Below are 17,499 nucleotides of genomic sequence, written 5' to 3'. Positions count from 1 at the left end.
CCAAGAAAAGCAGGAGCAAGAAATGCACAGACTATACATCATCCATAATCCAGTCAGTCACATTTACTTTAAAAAACAACTGGATTGCAACAATTGGATCACAATTTCTTCACTGTTTGACGTTCTTCAAAGATTCTATTACATTCATTATAGCCATAAATAATACGTACAACTTACGAAACTGTAAATCTAACTTCACATAAAAGAAATTTCTATTCTACATTATATTCTGATTTTAACTAATTTGTTTTTGTCGTCTCTAAAGATTTCATATCATTTGGCAAGTTGTCAGCCATGTTCATCCTAAGCGTTTTTAAGACTATGCATTTACTATGCAGATCATGTTGAAATCTATGCAGCAATCCTTAAACATACTGATGCGTAATTTCGGCTTGATTTTGTTCCTATCTTTATCGTGACGTTGTTCACAGTAGCGTTAGAAGGCTTTCAGAGACAAAAGCATAACTCTTTTTTCCGATGCACAATCGTACAAAAAACACTTCCATGTTGCTCTATTTCCTCTACAGTGTACTTCGATAGTGTAAAATGAAATTTGAGGAATTATGAAAGGTAGAATACAGAAGGTGATAAGCCCAGTTTGATGATATCATGGCGAATCAGGAAGGAAATATTGAAATGTTAGAGTAAATAAACACTAAACGGACTTATTTGATTCTCATAGAATATACTTCTTGGCATCTGTATGTGTGTGTGTGCAGATTCAGAATGACGGCCAGTCACACAGACTAAGGCATAAGCACACACATACACACACAAATATGCTTGTGCCTATATAACTGTATACGCCTGTGTGTATATGTGATTATGTATATATGTGTGTATATATGCGGTTGTCTTTGTGTATCTTATATAAGTTACGGGGGACGTAAACGAACCATCAGCGGTAGTAAAGCTGTGTTGGAAGACAACACGCGCACTTACGCATACACTCCCACGTACGCATGCACACATGTGCACATACACACACATATCTCTCTATCAATGCATAATATATATATATATATATATATATATATATATATATATATATATATATATATATATATGCATAATCAAATAGGGTAATAACATAATTATTATTACCAGTGGCCTAGCACAAAAGACGAATTAGTCATTAGACGATATATTATTCATATAGAAATATAATAAAAGGCTTCCAAATAAGGAAGCGTAGTGCTAGAGACACAAAAAGGGATAGATTCATGGAAGGAATGAAAATCAAAAACATTTACCATTACAGCTATATTCCCAGACTGATCAGTCTGGGATATAGCTGTAATGGTAAATGTTTTCATTCCTTCCATGAATTTATCCTGTTTTGTGTCTCTAGCACTACGCTTCCATATGTGGAAGCCTTTTATTATATATATATATATATATACATACACACATATACATACATGGATACATACATACATACATACATACATACATACCACATACATGTATATATAATACATATATATATATATATATATATATATATATATATATATATATATATATATATATATATATATATATATAACAATTCAATTTTTGAGGCTTAATCGATATGCAGGTATTCTATTTCAGATAATACAAAAAATGTCCTAACGAGTATATGTGAAAGCAAACTCATGGGATCAGTTTGCACACCACGAAGTAATACTTAAATTACCAACAGGGTATATAATATACTTCACTAATTATCTCCTACCTTAGTTAATACTTAAATGTATTAAATATGAAGGAACTACAGGAGTTTCAGTATTGGAAGGTTAAAGTATAATAACATATACACAAACTGTATACATATATTCCATCATCAGATTATTCCAATACATCTTCAGTTTCTTTCTCAAAGTATTATATATCTAATTTTACATCCCTTTAAAAATAAGCAGTATAATTAAGCATTAAAGATTAAAGATTAATACGTAAAAAATATGTATTTGAATTTTACTTGTTACATACAACATTTAAACACATGCATTTTTATTCTGATGTATAATTTTATATCTCACATTCTGAATTTGACGTATACTTGATGTTACATGATTGATATATATATATATATATATACATTGTATAATTTATAAATTTTATTTCCTCGTATTACAAATCAGTCCTAAAGTGAATGAGAATTAATATACTTCTAATATAAGGATAAAACTTTAAAAAAATTTTCAGTGGCCAGCATATGAAAAATACTTTCTAAAGTGAAAATTATGAATACACGAGGTGTATTAATATAACTGAAAATATTTTGTGGTCAGACGATTTATCGTCTATTTTTCAGCATATAGGCTAAGAAATTTTATCGTTTTGCTATTATTGGATATATATATATATATTATTATATATATATATATATATATATATATATATATATATGTTGTGTGTGTTGGTGTGTGTGTGTGTGTGTGTGTGTGTGTGTGTGTGTGTGTATGTATATATATATATATATATATATTTATATACATATATATATATATAATATATATATATATATATATATATATTATATATATATACAGAGAGAGAGAGAGAGCGAAGGAGAGAGAGAATAATCGTACATAAATTTTGTGTTCATTTAGGTAAATGCCAACCATATTAGTAGTGTATTGGCTGTTGATTTTTTTTTTATTGCATGTAGGTTATGTCCACTTACACTCCTATCTCCAAAATTTAAATATTTATAATCTACCTCTTGGGTTATAGGTGAAATAAACAACCAGAATATATGTGTTGTTTTCTAATCGTATAACAATAGAGATATAAAGGTTAGTTTATTTTTCCTAAGACATGACAGAACATAGATATTCATTCGTTCAATTGATTAAACATTTTCATCAAACCAACGGAAATTACATTATCGATAGCTTTACAATTTTCTTCAAATTATTAGCGAAAATTAAAACAGCCGTACACTCACAGAGACATAGAAGCTTACATCTACAAACACATACACAATCAAACGCACGTAATGAGACAGATACTGACCGAGTACACTATTACTCAAAATGTCTCTTGTTTTTCTAACAGTGTTCAGTTATTTTTTGCTGTAGAACTTCCTAATACTGTCTCGTATATTTACTTTCCTTAAGTTATTTCCTGCCTTCGGAAAATTCTAAAGCACATGCGTACGCACACTGGTAACTCACGTATACATATGTGCATACATTCGAACATACTCATATATAAATCATATAGGAGATAAGATAGATTTGTATCATCGAGTACTGGAATTGGATCACGTTTGCTGTCAGCCATGATGACTACTGTATCGCCTGTCCAAATTTAAAGCTTTCATTTCACAATGAATATTCCTTACAGCACTGATATTTCTCCAAAAAGCACTTTGTAGCATGAAGTAGAATTGAAATTTTTTGTGCTCTTTAGGAAGAAACTTGACCACGATTGATGTAACTTTATCTATTATATTTTCTCTGGGTGAGTGTCATGCAGACTTTAATCAAATCAAGTGGCCTCAGCCCTTCGTTTTTTCGTGTTTTCGTTTCTATATTACATGTTCAATGCTTTTTCGATTGCCTGCACGCAAAGTTACTATGAGGTATGCATACGAAGGTAAATTATCAAGCGGTGGGTTGACAGACACAAACACAGGGACGTACACATACATATAAATGCGCACGCACGCACACACACGCGCATCTGTATATATATAATATATATATATATATATATATATATATATATATATATTATATTATATATATAATATATATATATACATGCATCTTTATAAACATATAGAAATGCATGCATGCATACATACATAAACACATACACAATGGGATCCTTTCGGTTTCCGTCTGCCAAGTCCATACATAGGGCTTCGGTAGGAGACACTGTACCAAGTTTCACGCAGTGACAACAAACCGAATGTCTGGGACTTGGAAGCAAGCTTCTTATCACAGTCATGCTTGTGCTTCTTTTCATGCAACAACATAACCATGGACTGCAATACTGGAAAGTATTTCTAGTTTCTAGTATTGTAAATTTCTTTTACCGTAGAAACCAGTACTTTATTAACTACAAGGAATTTAAAGAATTTAATTAGATAAGCATACGCACAAGTACATACATATATATGTATACACACACACGCACAGAAGCATATATATATACACTTTTCAGTTTTTTGTTGTTGTTGTTGTTACAATTATTATTATTATTATTGTTGTTGTTGCTGTTATTATTATTATTATCATATATATATATATATATATATATATATATACATACATACATATGTGTATACATATGTATATATAGTCAAATACATACAAATATACATACATGCTTCTGTGCATGTATGTATATATGTATGTATTTGACTATATATACATATGTATACACATATGTATGTATAATATATATATATATAATATATATATATATATATATATATATGATAATAATAATAATAACAGCAACAACAATAATAATAATAATAATAATTGTAACAACAACAACAAAAAACTGAAAAGTGTAGCAGCAGATTTGTTTTTGGTTTTCTTCCAACAGGAAAAACTTCGACCAAGATCAAAATGTTAAAACTAGGAATGGTAGGGCAAACCCTTTTGAAGTTTCAAGCATTATGCATTCAAAATATCCTGCAACTGTTATGGTTTTAGGGGTTGTCAGCAATGAAGGACATATGATGGCGCTTTATTTCTTTCCACAAGGTCTTAGAGTTTACGTTGCCGCCTAATTTGAGGTCCTGGAAATAATTGAAAAGACCTAGATAGAAAGTGTTTGCAATGGAAGGTCATATGTGTTTCCATAAGAACCTGCACTATCGCACATGGCTCTAGTAACAGAGGAATGGATGGCTGAAAATTTTCATGATCCCATGCCGCTAACATTTTGCCTCTTAATTCCCCGGATCTCAAACCGTTGGAGAGAGGTCAATGAACTCGCGCATAATACCAGAGATACTTTGAAAGCTGCCGTGGATAGAGTAATGTCCCAAATGATCCAAGACCCCTTGATTCGAGCGTATACATGATTTCACTCCCATATAGGAATCACTTGTTGAAGCCGAAGGTAGGTTTATTGAATAACATTATAGAAAAGAAGGTTTATTTTTATTCCTCAAGGCACTTTTTGATAAATAAAGTTATCTGTTAATATATAGCTGTTTTTTTGTATAAACATAAATCTGTCTGCCAATATCTTACACACCCTGCATATATATATATATATATATATATATATATATATATATATATATATATATATATATGCATACATACATGCATATATACATATATATATATATTTATATACTTACGTACAATATGTAGATAGATCGAAATGAATATATACAAATTCCCTGGACTCTACATTTTCAGTCAAAACAGCCACTATCAAACATAATATCCTTCAGTAACCAATCATGATTTTAATTGCAAATGGTAATTGTTAGTTTGCAGAACATGATATCTGGCTTTTAAACTTAGAAACGTGATTTTCGCCTTTTAGTAACGCACAGAAAATAAATATATTTATAGTTCAAACAGCGAAGTTGTTTCACAATGTATTACTATTTGCTGATGCAGCCCACTTGAACATTTCTCTGATTCAACTATTTTCTGGAATGTGCGTATGTTTGTGGAGGTGTCTGTGGCGGGGGAGTACACCGTGTGTAATGTGGAGTAGAATTATTCAACTTACTCCGATGAAGCCCTTTCTGCTTCTACCCAGAGTGTGTGATAAATGTAGGTATAGCAATATAAATACAACCCGCTACCTACAATATATCAATATATTTATGTATATACATTATTTACATTGTTTACATTGGAGTAAACTCATCTTGTTTGTTGTTTGTGTCCTCATCTTGTTTGTTGTTACCAAAAATGTCGGCTGATTTCCTCTTCAGCCTTCATCAGGTGTCCAGGTAGAATTTTGAACCCCGCCCTGGGTTCTCATTCCTAAGGTATTTTTGCTGATGTTATATAACGATTAAGAGTGTGGGCTACGAAACCCAAGATTCTGAGTTCAATTCCAGACAGTGCCTTGAATAAATAATAATAATGATCATAATAATAATAATAATAATAATAATAATAATAATAATAATAATAATAATGGCAATGAAGAAAGCGCACGAGCAATTGGCTGATAGGTGGAAGGAGAAACCTCTGCACGGCAAATATGTGACCCGCAGCAAACAAGCTGATGTTGACCAGAAGCAAACCCATCAGTGGCTACGGAGCTCAGGGCTAAAAGCAGAGAGCGAAGGTTTCTTCCTGGCTGCTCAAGATCAAAGCCTATTAACCCGGAACTACCAGGCCAATGTGATGAAAAATGGAGCAGACCCAAAATGCCGATTCTGCAACGACATGATTGAAACAGTGGACCACCTAATCTCTGGATGTAAAGTCTTAGCACCAGTGGAGTATAAATTAAGACATGACAGAGTTGGCCAATATCTCCACTGGCTAATAAGTCGGCATTACAATATCAAAACTGCCGACAAGTGGTATAATCACCACCCTGAGGCTGTAACTGAAGGAGAAAAATGTAACCATTCTGTGGGACTTTCCAGTACATACAGACCGAACCATCAAGGCCAATAAACCAGATATTGTTGTGAAAGACCAAAACAATAAGTTTGCTTATTGATCGACATGAGCATCCCCTGTGATCATAATATCTCAGCGAAAGAGTTTGACAAGCTCAGAAAATATAAAGACCTACTCATTGAAATTGAGAAAATGTGGCATCTCAAGGCGGTTACAATACCAGTGATCGTAGGAGCACTAGGAATGATCAAGAAGGGAACCGAAAATTATATGAGAATGATCCCTGGCTTACCATCCCTGCAAGAAGTGCAAAAGATTGTCTTAACTGGTACATCACACGTATTGAGAAGAGCATTGTCGATGTGAGAACTGTTGCTGCTCATGTATTTTAATTTAACTTTAAAAAAAAAAAAAAAAAATGAACGAACTACTGAGTTTGGTTTAATGGCCTACCAATGTATACTATGAGTTTCTTTGCCCTAGGAGTCGGGAAGACACTCGGCAAGAAATGGAAGCAAATTTGAAAGAAAAAAAAAGTAATAATAATAATAATAATGATAATAATAATATACTCGCATACGCATTTTAATTTTTCTTCCCTTTTCTTTCCTCCCGATACTTTCATAAAAATAAGGTCTGATAGATGCACAATATAATACCATGATTTTCATGAAAGTCTGAAGTAGTGCCTCGCCAATGCCCAGAAACCGAATATATTACGTAACTTTTCTTTTAGAACGGCCTTGGTTTGGATCTCAAATGTTGATAGCCCGGTGTTCGTGCCGAGTGCTTCTCTGGAAATACCACAGCTTCACCTCCAACAGACTTTATACATACATACTTGTATATATATAAATATATATATATATATATATATATATATATGCACAAACACAGACGCATAGACATGTATGAATGTATACACATATATATATAGATATAGATGTATACATACATGCATAGAAGTATTCAAATACATATAACCATATACACGTATATACATATACATATATATATGCACACATTCATATTGTTGCATGCATCAATGTATGAATGTATGTATTGCAAAGATTCCACGATGCTATAGAAAGTATCAAACTTGCTTTGGAACGAGCTGGATAGCGAATAAAAGTATGCAGTGGATTGGAAGCGTTTGAAGAGGCCAGAATAAAGCATGCAAGACTGAAGAGGTTTAAGGAAGTATGTTACGATAGAGAAGGGGAATCACAATGACCTTTTTGTGTGCACAGTTTGCAAACTTTCTGGCATACATTACATTCAAAGGTGTGCACAGATATAAAGGCAGAATATGTGGTGGAAGTTTGTTTTCCATGGGTTCAAATCTCATATGCGAACCCAAGGAAAACGAACCTCCACCACCTATTTTTCTTGTTTGTTTATGCACACCTTTGAATGGATGAACGCCAGAAGGTTTGTAAATCCAACGGAGGCCTTAAAAGATATTTTTAGATCCACAAAGATCAGAATTTTCCTGCAGCTCTTGGCGGCCCAAATCGGATATGCAATCTATGTGGGTGTCTTTTCAGAACATTGTTTGATTTTACAAAACCATATCAGATACCATGATGATTCTAAGGTGTAGGTAGAGGAGATAGTCAATCGTTGCATGTGGAATAGACAACGACCACCGTACTTATATATATATATATATTCATATTCAAGCCGTTGTGTGTACGCATATCCGTGTGCGATTTTATGTGACATTGCGACAGGCCCAATTTATCCATCCCATACACGGTTCTGTATACGAAAAATGGTCTCGATAATGCAAGTTAAGTGTAGAATAATTTGGACGATAAAATTCAATTAAATCCACTGAATATAAAGCCCCAGCGTGGCCGCAGCTTAAAGGCTGAAACCAGTTATGTAACAGAATATGTGTTTTCTATTTGCTGAAATGTGTTTGGTTTCACTCTCTCTCTGTCTCTCTCTCTCTCTCTCCTAACTCTTTTCTTGTCGCCCATTCTTTCACTTTCTCCCCTTCTCTCCCTCTTTCACTCCTGCTTTCTTCCTCTCTCTCTCTCTCAAGTACATTCTTTCTATATACATTCTTTCCCATTTCATATAACCCACACACATTCATATTATCTCTCTCTCTTTCTCTCCATCGCTCCCATTCTCTCTTCCTTTTCTCGTTTTATTTCTCTCTATCTTCTCTCTCTCACTTATTCTGTTACTTTATTTTCTTCACTTTTGTCTCTTTACTTCCTTTCTATCCTATGATTATTGGTATTGCGTCCACATCTTCTCGCTTAAGTAGATTCTATTTTACAACTGATCTCTTGAATAGCATTTTTGGTCAAATTAGCAACGTAGAGACCATCGTTATCGCACTGAAGAAGCGTGCCGTATACTTTCAGCTAGATTGCCTCATTGAGCCGGTACATTTGCTGGACGTAAAACACTGCATTGACAGTATACTTTATTTTCTTCACCCATTTTGTAGTGGATTAATCCTCCTTAATCCAACCAAACGATCATCATTTTCTGGCATGTATGAGTATCTGGATAGCCTCGAGTTGCTCCCTTAGTTGATGATGCGCAAAATATTCTTCCCTTTATTTCAAATTGACCAAAAGACAACTTTTTCAACACCGGTGACAATGTGGTAAATAAATTGCTATTTGAGTCCACGAGTAACCTGGTGTCGGACGCGAAACATGGCGGCGATTGAGTAGTGCTAGTGTTTGATACTCATTCAAAGCTTGTGGAACCCACCCATCCAGTGAAATTAGCGGGTCACAGTATATTGAAAGCATCCTTCTCATAGGTCAATTCCTTAGTGGATTGGCGCTGATCTTAGTGAATGAGATTTTGCACTCAAGCCACATTTTACAGAACAGTTATTTGTACTGCCGAGAGTCTATGAATTTCACTCATCTCTCCTTGAAGAGTAAGAGATCATTTCTTGGCAGATCAGGTAAAGCAACTTTTCCCAACTGAGCATAAAACTTTCTTTTGTTATCAGTGGAACGTAGATTGAAAACGGATAGAATCTGTCGAAACTGTTCAATTTTCTACCACTTGGCACTCCCTCGTTATATGATTGAAACGTTTATTTAAATTCCAAAAACAATAAACAAAAAGTATAGAAGAATGCATAAAGCCGAAACAAAACACCTATAAAACATGATCTTATTTTTGTGTTAATTGAAACTACAATGTAACTAACTGAAGGAATTTATCAGACAACCCAAAACGTGCACTAAATCAACGCTGATCGAGTAAGCTACAATAAAAGTTTCAACGGTCCTCCAGCCTTAACAGAACAGAATTTTGTAGTATAAGATTACTTTTTCAATGTGACATTTTTTTAGATGGATCAGAATATTTTTAAGATATGGCTGCTATATCTAGAAAATTACGCTACCACGTAGAAAAGCCCTAACTAACTGAAGTATGTAAAATATAATACATTAGTGTAGGTATCTGAAATGATCTAATGAAAATGCATTTATGCATATTAAGTTTCATGAAATTTACAGCTATTTCAAAAACGAAAAGAAGAAGAATGAATCTACTGCAAACAGTAACAGTTTAACTTTGAAATTGGTTATACGTATGAATGTATAAGACAGTAATAGAAGTATTGATTGCAAATAACATTAAGGAAACGTGCCTCTAATGGCATTTATAAATATGTAAAAAAATAATATTTTTAATATTCTATATTCAATTCAACAAATTTCGTTATAGCTTGTTTTCTAAAAATCTGATTTACATATGCATTTTTTCCAGTTTCAAAACCAATCGAGCTTAATAATAAAGAAACAATAGTTTTTAAAATATTATCTATGAAAAGAAGTATCGGTAATGCGCTAAACAAATTACTTTACGGTTTTGCTTTCCTTTGTGGTATCAAATTAGATAGCACAGGGCGAAGTCCTTGCTATGATTCTGTGTTCACTATGATAAGTACATGTTAAAGCTGACTATAGTGGACTATGCATTCCGCACAAATGTTGCGTCTCTGAGAAATTAATTAGGAAGTATTTTCATCCCTAGATATGTAGGCATCGGGAAATACACGGGATATACAGGGTTTCGTTCGCCAGCGTTCAAAATTCAAATGCATCGGACTTGATCTTGCATTTTCTTGCCATAAAATTAAACTATTACATTGGACTGTAATTCTTTTTGCGCATATCTGTATTACTCATATCTAAAATATCAGTAGTTATTCTATTATATTCCGTTAAAACATCAAAGCCGAATAATTATGAAATGAATGTTAAAGCCTAACCTTTGTCTGTTTCCATGTTCATGATCACGGAAGACTTCTCAGTGTTAAAAGCAGACTTTGTTTATATTAATAGCAATATTGGTCTCTTTATACGAGTGTGCAAAAACGTTTAGCTTGAAACAAAATTATGCATATCCCATAAGTATTATTAAAATAAATTCATACTTAATGTCAAAAGGCCTCGCTGTTTGCGTCTGCTTTACTGAACTTTTGATATAGTGATGATAATAATGTAAAATTATGTGCACACCATTTTCTCTTTGCAAATAGTAATACGAAACAGAATCTGATAAAATACTACCTGTTTTTTAACCTTCGGGAACTGCAACACATATTTTAGTTCTTTCAAAAGAGTATTACCATAATTGACTCTCCTATCAATTAAAAGTTAATTATGATACAAATGCAAATAAAATTATTGAAGATTGTACTTCACGTTGCTGTATTGATCTCATCGTACCGTTTTTTGTTTAATTACAGACATGGCTGCACTATAAATATGTAACATAAATTCATGTGATCACTAAAGCAGACGTAATTCAGGTTCAGTCCCACTGCGTGGCACCTTGGGCAAGTGTCTTCTACTATAGCCTCGGGCCGGCCAAAGACTTGGGAGTGGATTTCGAAGACAGAAACTGAAAGAAGCCCGTTGTATACATGTATATATATATATGTATATGTATATATATATATATATGTGTGTGTGTGTGTGTGTGTGTGTGGTGTGTGTGTATGTATGTGTGTGTGTATGTTTGTGTGTCTGTGTTTGTCCCCCCAACATCGCTTGACAACAGTTGCTGATGTGTTTAAGTCCCTGTAACTTAGCGGTTCGGCAAAAGAGACCGATAGAATAAATACTACTTTCTTGGAAGCGTAGTCTATTCTTAGCTAGAATAGCGACAACTTGGATTTCTTCCATCTTCTTGCTCTGTTAAAATATTATATTTATGTGCTCGACTGGCTACAATTTGTTCAATTATATGTAGCCGCTTGAAATAGTCGTACTGCATCACGGCTTGCTTTTCCGTATGCATATATATGTATACGTAAATGTAGGACGATGAAAACGTATACTCACGCATGCATTGGTGGATAAAATTACGTTATTTGTGAATTAATGTTACCATTGATTTCAAGTAAAGATAAAAAAAATTCTTAATATCTTAACAATTTTTCAAGCCGATCATATGGAAGCAAGGTGCTCGTCTCGATTTTAAATAAGCACAAAATCTCGAGACATAGATTGTATCCAAAATGGAGACAAATATCATCGCTTTATGCAGTCGTGTTGAAAACTTAAGCTATTTAAGTATTTTCCTCTTTTTCTTAATATAAAATATACATATATAACATTATGTTATATTGTATCATAATATACAGAATACCCTTTCAATTATATACACCAGGCTTGAAAGTTTAATGGAGAGGGTGAGTTGTTATCATCGACTGAGACTTTGTTTTATTAACTTCGAAAGAAAGATGCTTTCAATGTCGACTTTAGCGGCATTTGAACTCAGAACGTAAATACAGGTGAGACGCCGCTAAGAACTTGTCGGCGGGTTGAGGTTTCCGCCGACTCACCGTATTATATTATACAGAATATCAGGTGATAACTAGACTCCAGAATATCTCAATCTCTAATTTTTAGTGCCTCAACCAAGGTAACAGTTATGTATGGCATTGTTTACTTTTATTCGAATCGGACAACAAATTCTGCAGATAGCCATCTTAGAAATTTTTTCATTGCACTTAACAAGATAAATGGTATTTAGTCAGACAATATTTTCGTTGTTCTTCTGGTCCAAGTTCATAATTAAGCACACATTTGATTATACTCATTCAAAGTATGACAAACCCATCTTTTTACGGACACTTAGGGCCACATTATTTGATTATTGAAGCATGTAGAGAGCTTTGGGTGCTATTATTTCATGTAAATAGACTCCGGAAACTCCCTCATTGTTTCGTAGTCATCTTGATACCTATTGTCAGATGACTCAGATTTTAGATCTACTTTCAGTAGAATAAACTACTTCCATACCGTTTCATATCGGATATCAAGCTTTCCTTCTCATTAATATTCAGAATATATTGGATAGTTACAATTAACATAAACATTTTATTTTTAAATTGTATGCTTTCTTCTATATTTTTTTATAGTTTTTATTCTTTTTTGAAAATATCCGAAATTCGGAGAAGCGCTTCTGCTATTGCCTTTCAGAAAACTAACACTCAGTTGCAATAGATATCAGACAAATATCTTGCATTAAATACAACTCGCATATACAAATTTCTAAATGTTTAATAATTAACAAGTCTTATAATTAGAAATTATATAATCTCCAAATTAGAAATAAATATTTAATTACTACCACATATACTATTATGAACCGGATAGCACATCCGGTGTAATACGCTACTCTATAAAAAACTCGTAGAACTATATTGCTCTTTACATATCAGAGATAGAGCGCTTTTACATATACAAACAAAAACTACCTGCCAGCTCGTCAAAATTTGGCTACATACTAATCGACTAACCTGCAATCAAGATTTTTTACTAATTTCATCATTTAGTGTACCTAAAATTACTTTTGAAATATTCTAACACACTCTGTGCACGTGTATTTACTTTATCCAATACTTCGTCTTCACAACTCCTCAGAAAAGAAAATCAGTCCGTGGATGAGTATGTTCAATAAACATTAGTCTACACCAGTTGAAGATGAACGTCACTCCTATTCGCTTAACTTCACGGTGATGCCAACCAATAACTTGGTTGCTACCACCCTCCAGTACTTCGATAAACTAATAAGATAAATTAAATCATGTTGTATTCCATCGAGTTCAGCAATGCCAATGAAAGATACAATACAGAGAAGGTATTTATTTCTTTGCGAAATCCTGAAGGTAAATTCAAGATCAAAAAGTATTAATGTAAGGTATCGTTGAACTTCCGAAACGAAAATTTTGAAAAATTTTATAGGAAACGTTAATTATGAAAACAAAAGCATAAATGAATCTGTCTTGTATTATCGATTAATTTACATTATTTCAATATGTTTTGCCCTGAAATAGGATATAACAGCAAAGTTTGCACAATGATTCAGCGGTGACATTTTCTAAATGATTATTTTTAACATCTAACACCAAAGAAATTAAAATCGTAAAAAGATTGGCTATCATTTTGAGTGCTAGAAAAATTCTATCTTAGCATAAATTATAGTTCTGATAAAAGTGAATGTTATCCGGAAGCCATATGATTGATTATGCAGTTAATCAATTAAATTTTATATAATAGATTCTAGAGATTATCAATTTATTACCATTGATTGCACTAAATAACAATTTCTTTATCTATTCTCTTCCACAGGATGAAGTTAACCAAGTGCTGACAACAAATGTCTGGATAGAACAGGTAAAGTAGCATTTAATTTTATAAATGCTTGATATTTTTTCAAGATAATTCCTATAACTCTCAGCCCCCAGCTCAACTCCCACTTTGACTTCATGTAAAACTGTTGCATTAATTGAGTACTTTGAAATTATTTTCCTCATTTTAGAATTTAATTAGGAATGTTTAATTAATCAACATTCTGCGTAATCTTTATAGAACATACGCTCATACAATATTGACAGATTTTGAAATATAAGATTCCACAGCTAAGAATATTTAAAAAAAATCCAAATGCAAAGGAATTTCTCCATATATTCATGTTTCTCGAGAAATTCTTCGACTTCTTCACATATTGCAGGAAATATAGTCATAACAAATATTGATATGCACCTATAATTTTATGTTCTTTATCATATTTTGTACTACACGTCTCATATATCCTGATACAACTTAATAATGAATGGGTTGAAGTTATATTATAACCTGAAAAGTATGTTCTTATTGGTTACAATAATATTAAAGATATATTTCTCAACATAATGAAGTTATGTCCATATATAAGATTAATATAGATAGGAAATACAGAACACTGGGTATCTGATTATGGTAATGAACAGTTTGTGACACAGACGGAATAGTAGGAATAATATCCGTTACACTAATACTGATATATATCTAAATACCCATACATGAATATCTGGTGAAGCGAAAACTTCGGACGTCGGAATCTCAAATAATGCGGAATGCATAATTCCGGCACAAAAACTATCGAAACATCCCCAATATATTTCATTCACGAACGAATTCCCCAATGTTGTAACACTCCCGCCCATGTGTGTGTATTTGAGTCTGTTTGTGTGTGCGTGTATATGTATATGTATATATATATATACACATATAGTTAGACCTATATGTAGGTACGTATGTGTACATATAGATAGAAAGAGATAGACATAGGCAAATACATAAATGCAGACATTGCTTTTTTTAAGTCCAAGCGAATAAAAGATATATTCATGTAGTCATAGAAGTGGCTGTGTGGTAAGTAGCTTCCTTACCAACCATATGGTTCCGGGTTCAGTCCCTCTGCGTGGCACCTTGGGCAAGTGTCTTGTTCTATTGTCTCGGGCGGACCAAAGTGGATTCGGTAGACGGAAACAGAAAGAAGACTCTCATGTGTATATATATGTATATATATATGTGTGTGTGTGTGTGTGTGTGTGTGCGTGCGTGCGTGTGTGTGTTGTTTGTGTGTCTGTGTTTGTCCCCCAACATCGCTTGACATCCGATGCTGGTGTGTTTATGTTCCCGCAACTTAGCGGTTCGGCAAAAAAGAGGCCGGTGGAATAAGTACCAGGCTTACAAAGAATAAGTCCTGGGGTCGATATGCTCGACTAAAGGCGGTGCTCCAGCACGGCCACAGTCAAATGACTGAAACAAGAAAAAGAGTAAAAGAGTATATATTAACGTAAATCTGTTGGTTCGCTACACGTCTACTCAGAATTGCACGCTTGAAAAATCCACACAATCATAGATCTCTGTGAATTATAAAATAAATATGCGGTTGGTATGGTCTGCTCAAAACATGAATTTATGCCTTATTATTCCGTAGTGAAAGCTAGCAACCTGCAAACGAGGTGGAAAATAAAATAGTACACGTATACATGTAACAATAGACAATATTTCATATATCATATCGCATATTAATGTCGACACTATTTGAAAACTTAAGCGGGTGTTAATTAACACTTCTCAGAATACAGTAGCATTTCATAGCTATAACTATCTGTGGTACGAACGGGCAGGTAGATAGACAAATTTTGATATGCCATTTAGCTGTTACAGCTTCCGAATACATAAGCAGAGCTTGGGGCGCTGCGTTTTGGATAACCAATTCTCTGTTGTAAGCTTTGCTTCGAAACGACAATGAGACCGATTTCTTTTAAGGATTTACTGTCAGACAAAGGAATATTAAAGCATCTGCACATATGTTTTACGTGTATAAAAACGATGGTGAAAATGCAGATATGAATCAGCTGATGCAATGCATAAAATATATTACCAGCTTCTATTTCTGATTCCTATTTATGTGATAATCGAGCTGTTGGTGGTGTTGTGGGGAAGGGTGCTTTTGTTGTTGATATCTGATTGCTGCCGCAGTTGCAAAGATTCTTAGCTGAATTATTATGTCTTAGAAAAGATGTTTTGTTCTAACGGAAATTTTCCATCTCTCTAAGGTAAACATCATTCAATGAAATGCACAAATGAACGCTTGGACAATTTACACTCTCTATATTGAAATATACCAAGGGTATTGAAAATTACTTTGCGGATAATAAAAAGACAATTTTCTATAGAAATACATGTAATTCTGATTATCTTCATTTCTTTAGACAATTTTACGTTTGTTAACGTCTTCAAAATTTTATGCTATATTGTTTAAAACATTGGACTTCTCTCCCAAGTGTGTATAAAGGCAACAAAATATTGCTATAATTTATTTCACAATGGACTTCATATTCTCATATGGGTATGTTTCTTTCCAACTTCTTTTGCGTAAATAATAGTGACGCATTTGAAAACACGGTGTATAATAATGGCAAACGCAGATATAGTATCTCATTTCCATGCCTTACTCTCCCCCTCTGGCCCTCACACGAATTCTGACTCACTCTCTTATCTCTTTCTCTCCATATATATATATATATATATATATATATATTCATGCATATATATTTACATAGATATAGATATGCATATATATATATATATATATAATATATATATATATAATATATATATATATATAATATATATATATATATTATATATATATATATACATACATACAAATATATAGAGAGAGATACAGAGAGAAAGAGCGAGAGAGCGCGAGACATAAATAGAGGAATATAGATATAAATATATATATATATATATATGCATGTATGAAGAGTTCCGGAATGAGATATGAATTGCGTTTACATGTTTACCCAAAATAACCAAGATTCTTTCTTCCATTCGGTGTTTTCAAAAGTATTAAATTATTCCTCATTGGCATCACAGAAGCAAAGAAGAACATCTTTTTTGCAAACTTATAATAGAAATTAATACCTTTTCGCATAGCGTATTTGAGTATATTTTTAAATAAATATATTAACCATTACTCACATTTCTCACTGTCTCAAATTCTATATTCAATTGAATTAAAATAGTAGCATTAGCGAAAAGGGAAAGAATTTTTTTCCTTTCTACTGTAAATTACGTAGAATATGTTA

At 32.9% G+C, this 17,499-nt stretch overlaps 1 protein-coding gene across 5 annotated transcripts in view; it reads left to right on the top strand.

Annotated features, from left to right (window-relative positions):
- Positions 1-17,499, top strand: part of LOC115209272 (neuronal acetylcholine receptor subunit alpha-10) — a 1,238,615-nt gene that overhangs the window by 997,943 nt on the left and 223,173 nt on the right. For all 5 annotated transcript variants that reach the window (XM_036500962.1, XM_029777579.2, XM_036500961.1 and 2 more), the window contains one exon: positions 14,198-14,242. In XM_036500962.1, coding sequence (XP_036356855.1) covers positions 14,198-14,242 — 45 coding nt within the window. The remainder of the gene's footprint in view (positions 1-14,197; positions 14,243-17,499) is intronic.

The sequence above is a fragment of the Octopus sinensis genome, linkage group LG3, assembly GCF_006345805.1.
Source record: "Octopus sinensis linkage group LG3, ASM634580v1, whole genome shotgun sequence".
NCBI classification, from domain to species: Eukaryota; Metazoa; Mollusca; class Cephalopoda; order Octopoda; family Octopodidae; genus Octopus; species Octopus sinensis.
The sequence above is the reverse complement of the archived record's forward strand: the minus strand, read 5'-3'. Positions and strand labels throughout refer to the sequence as shown.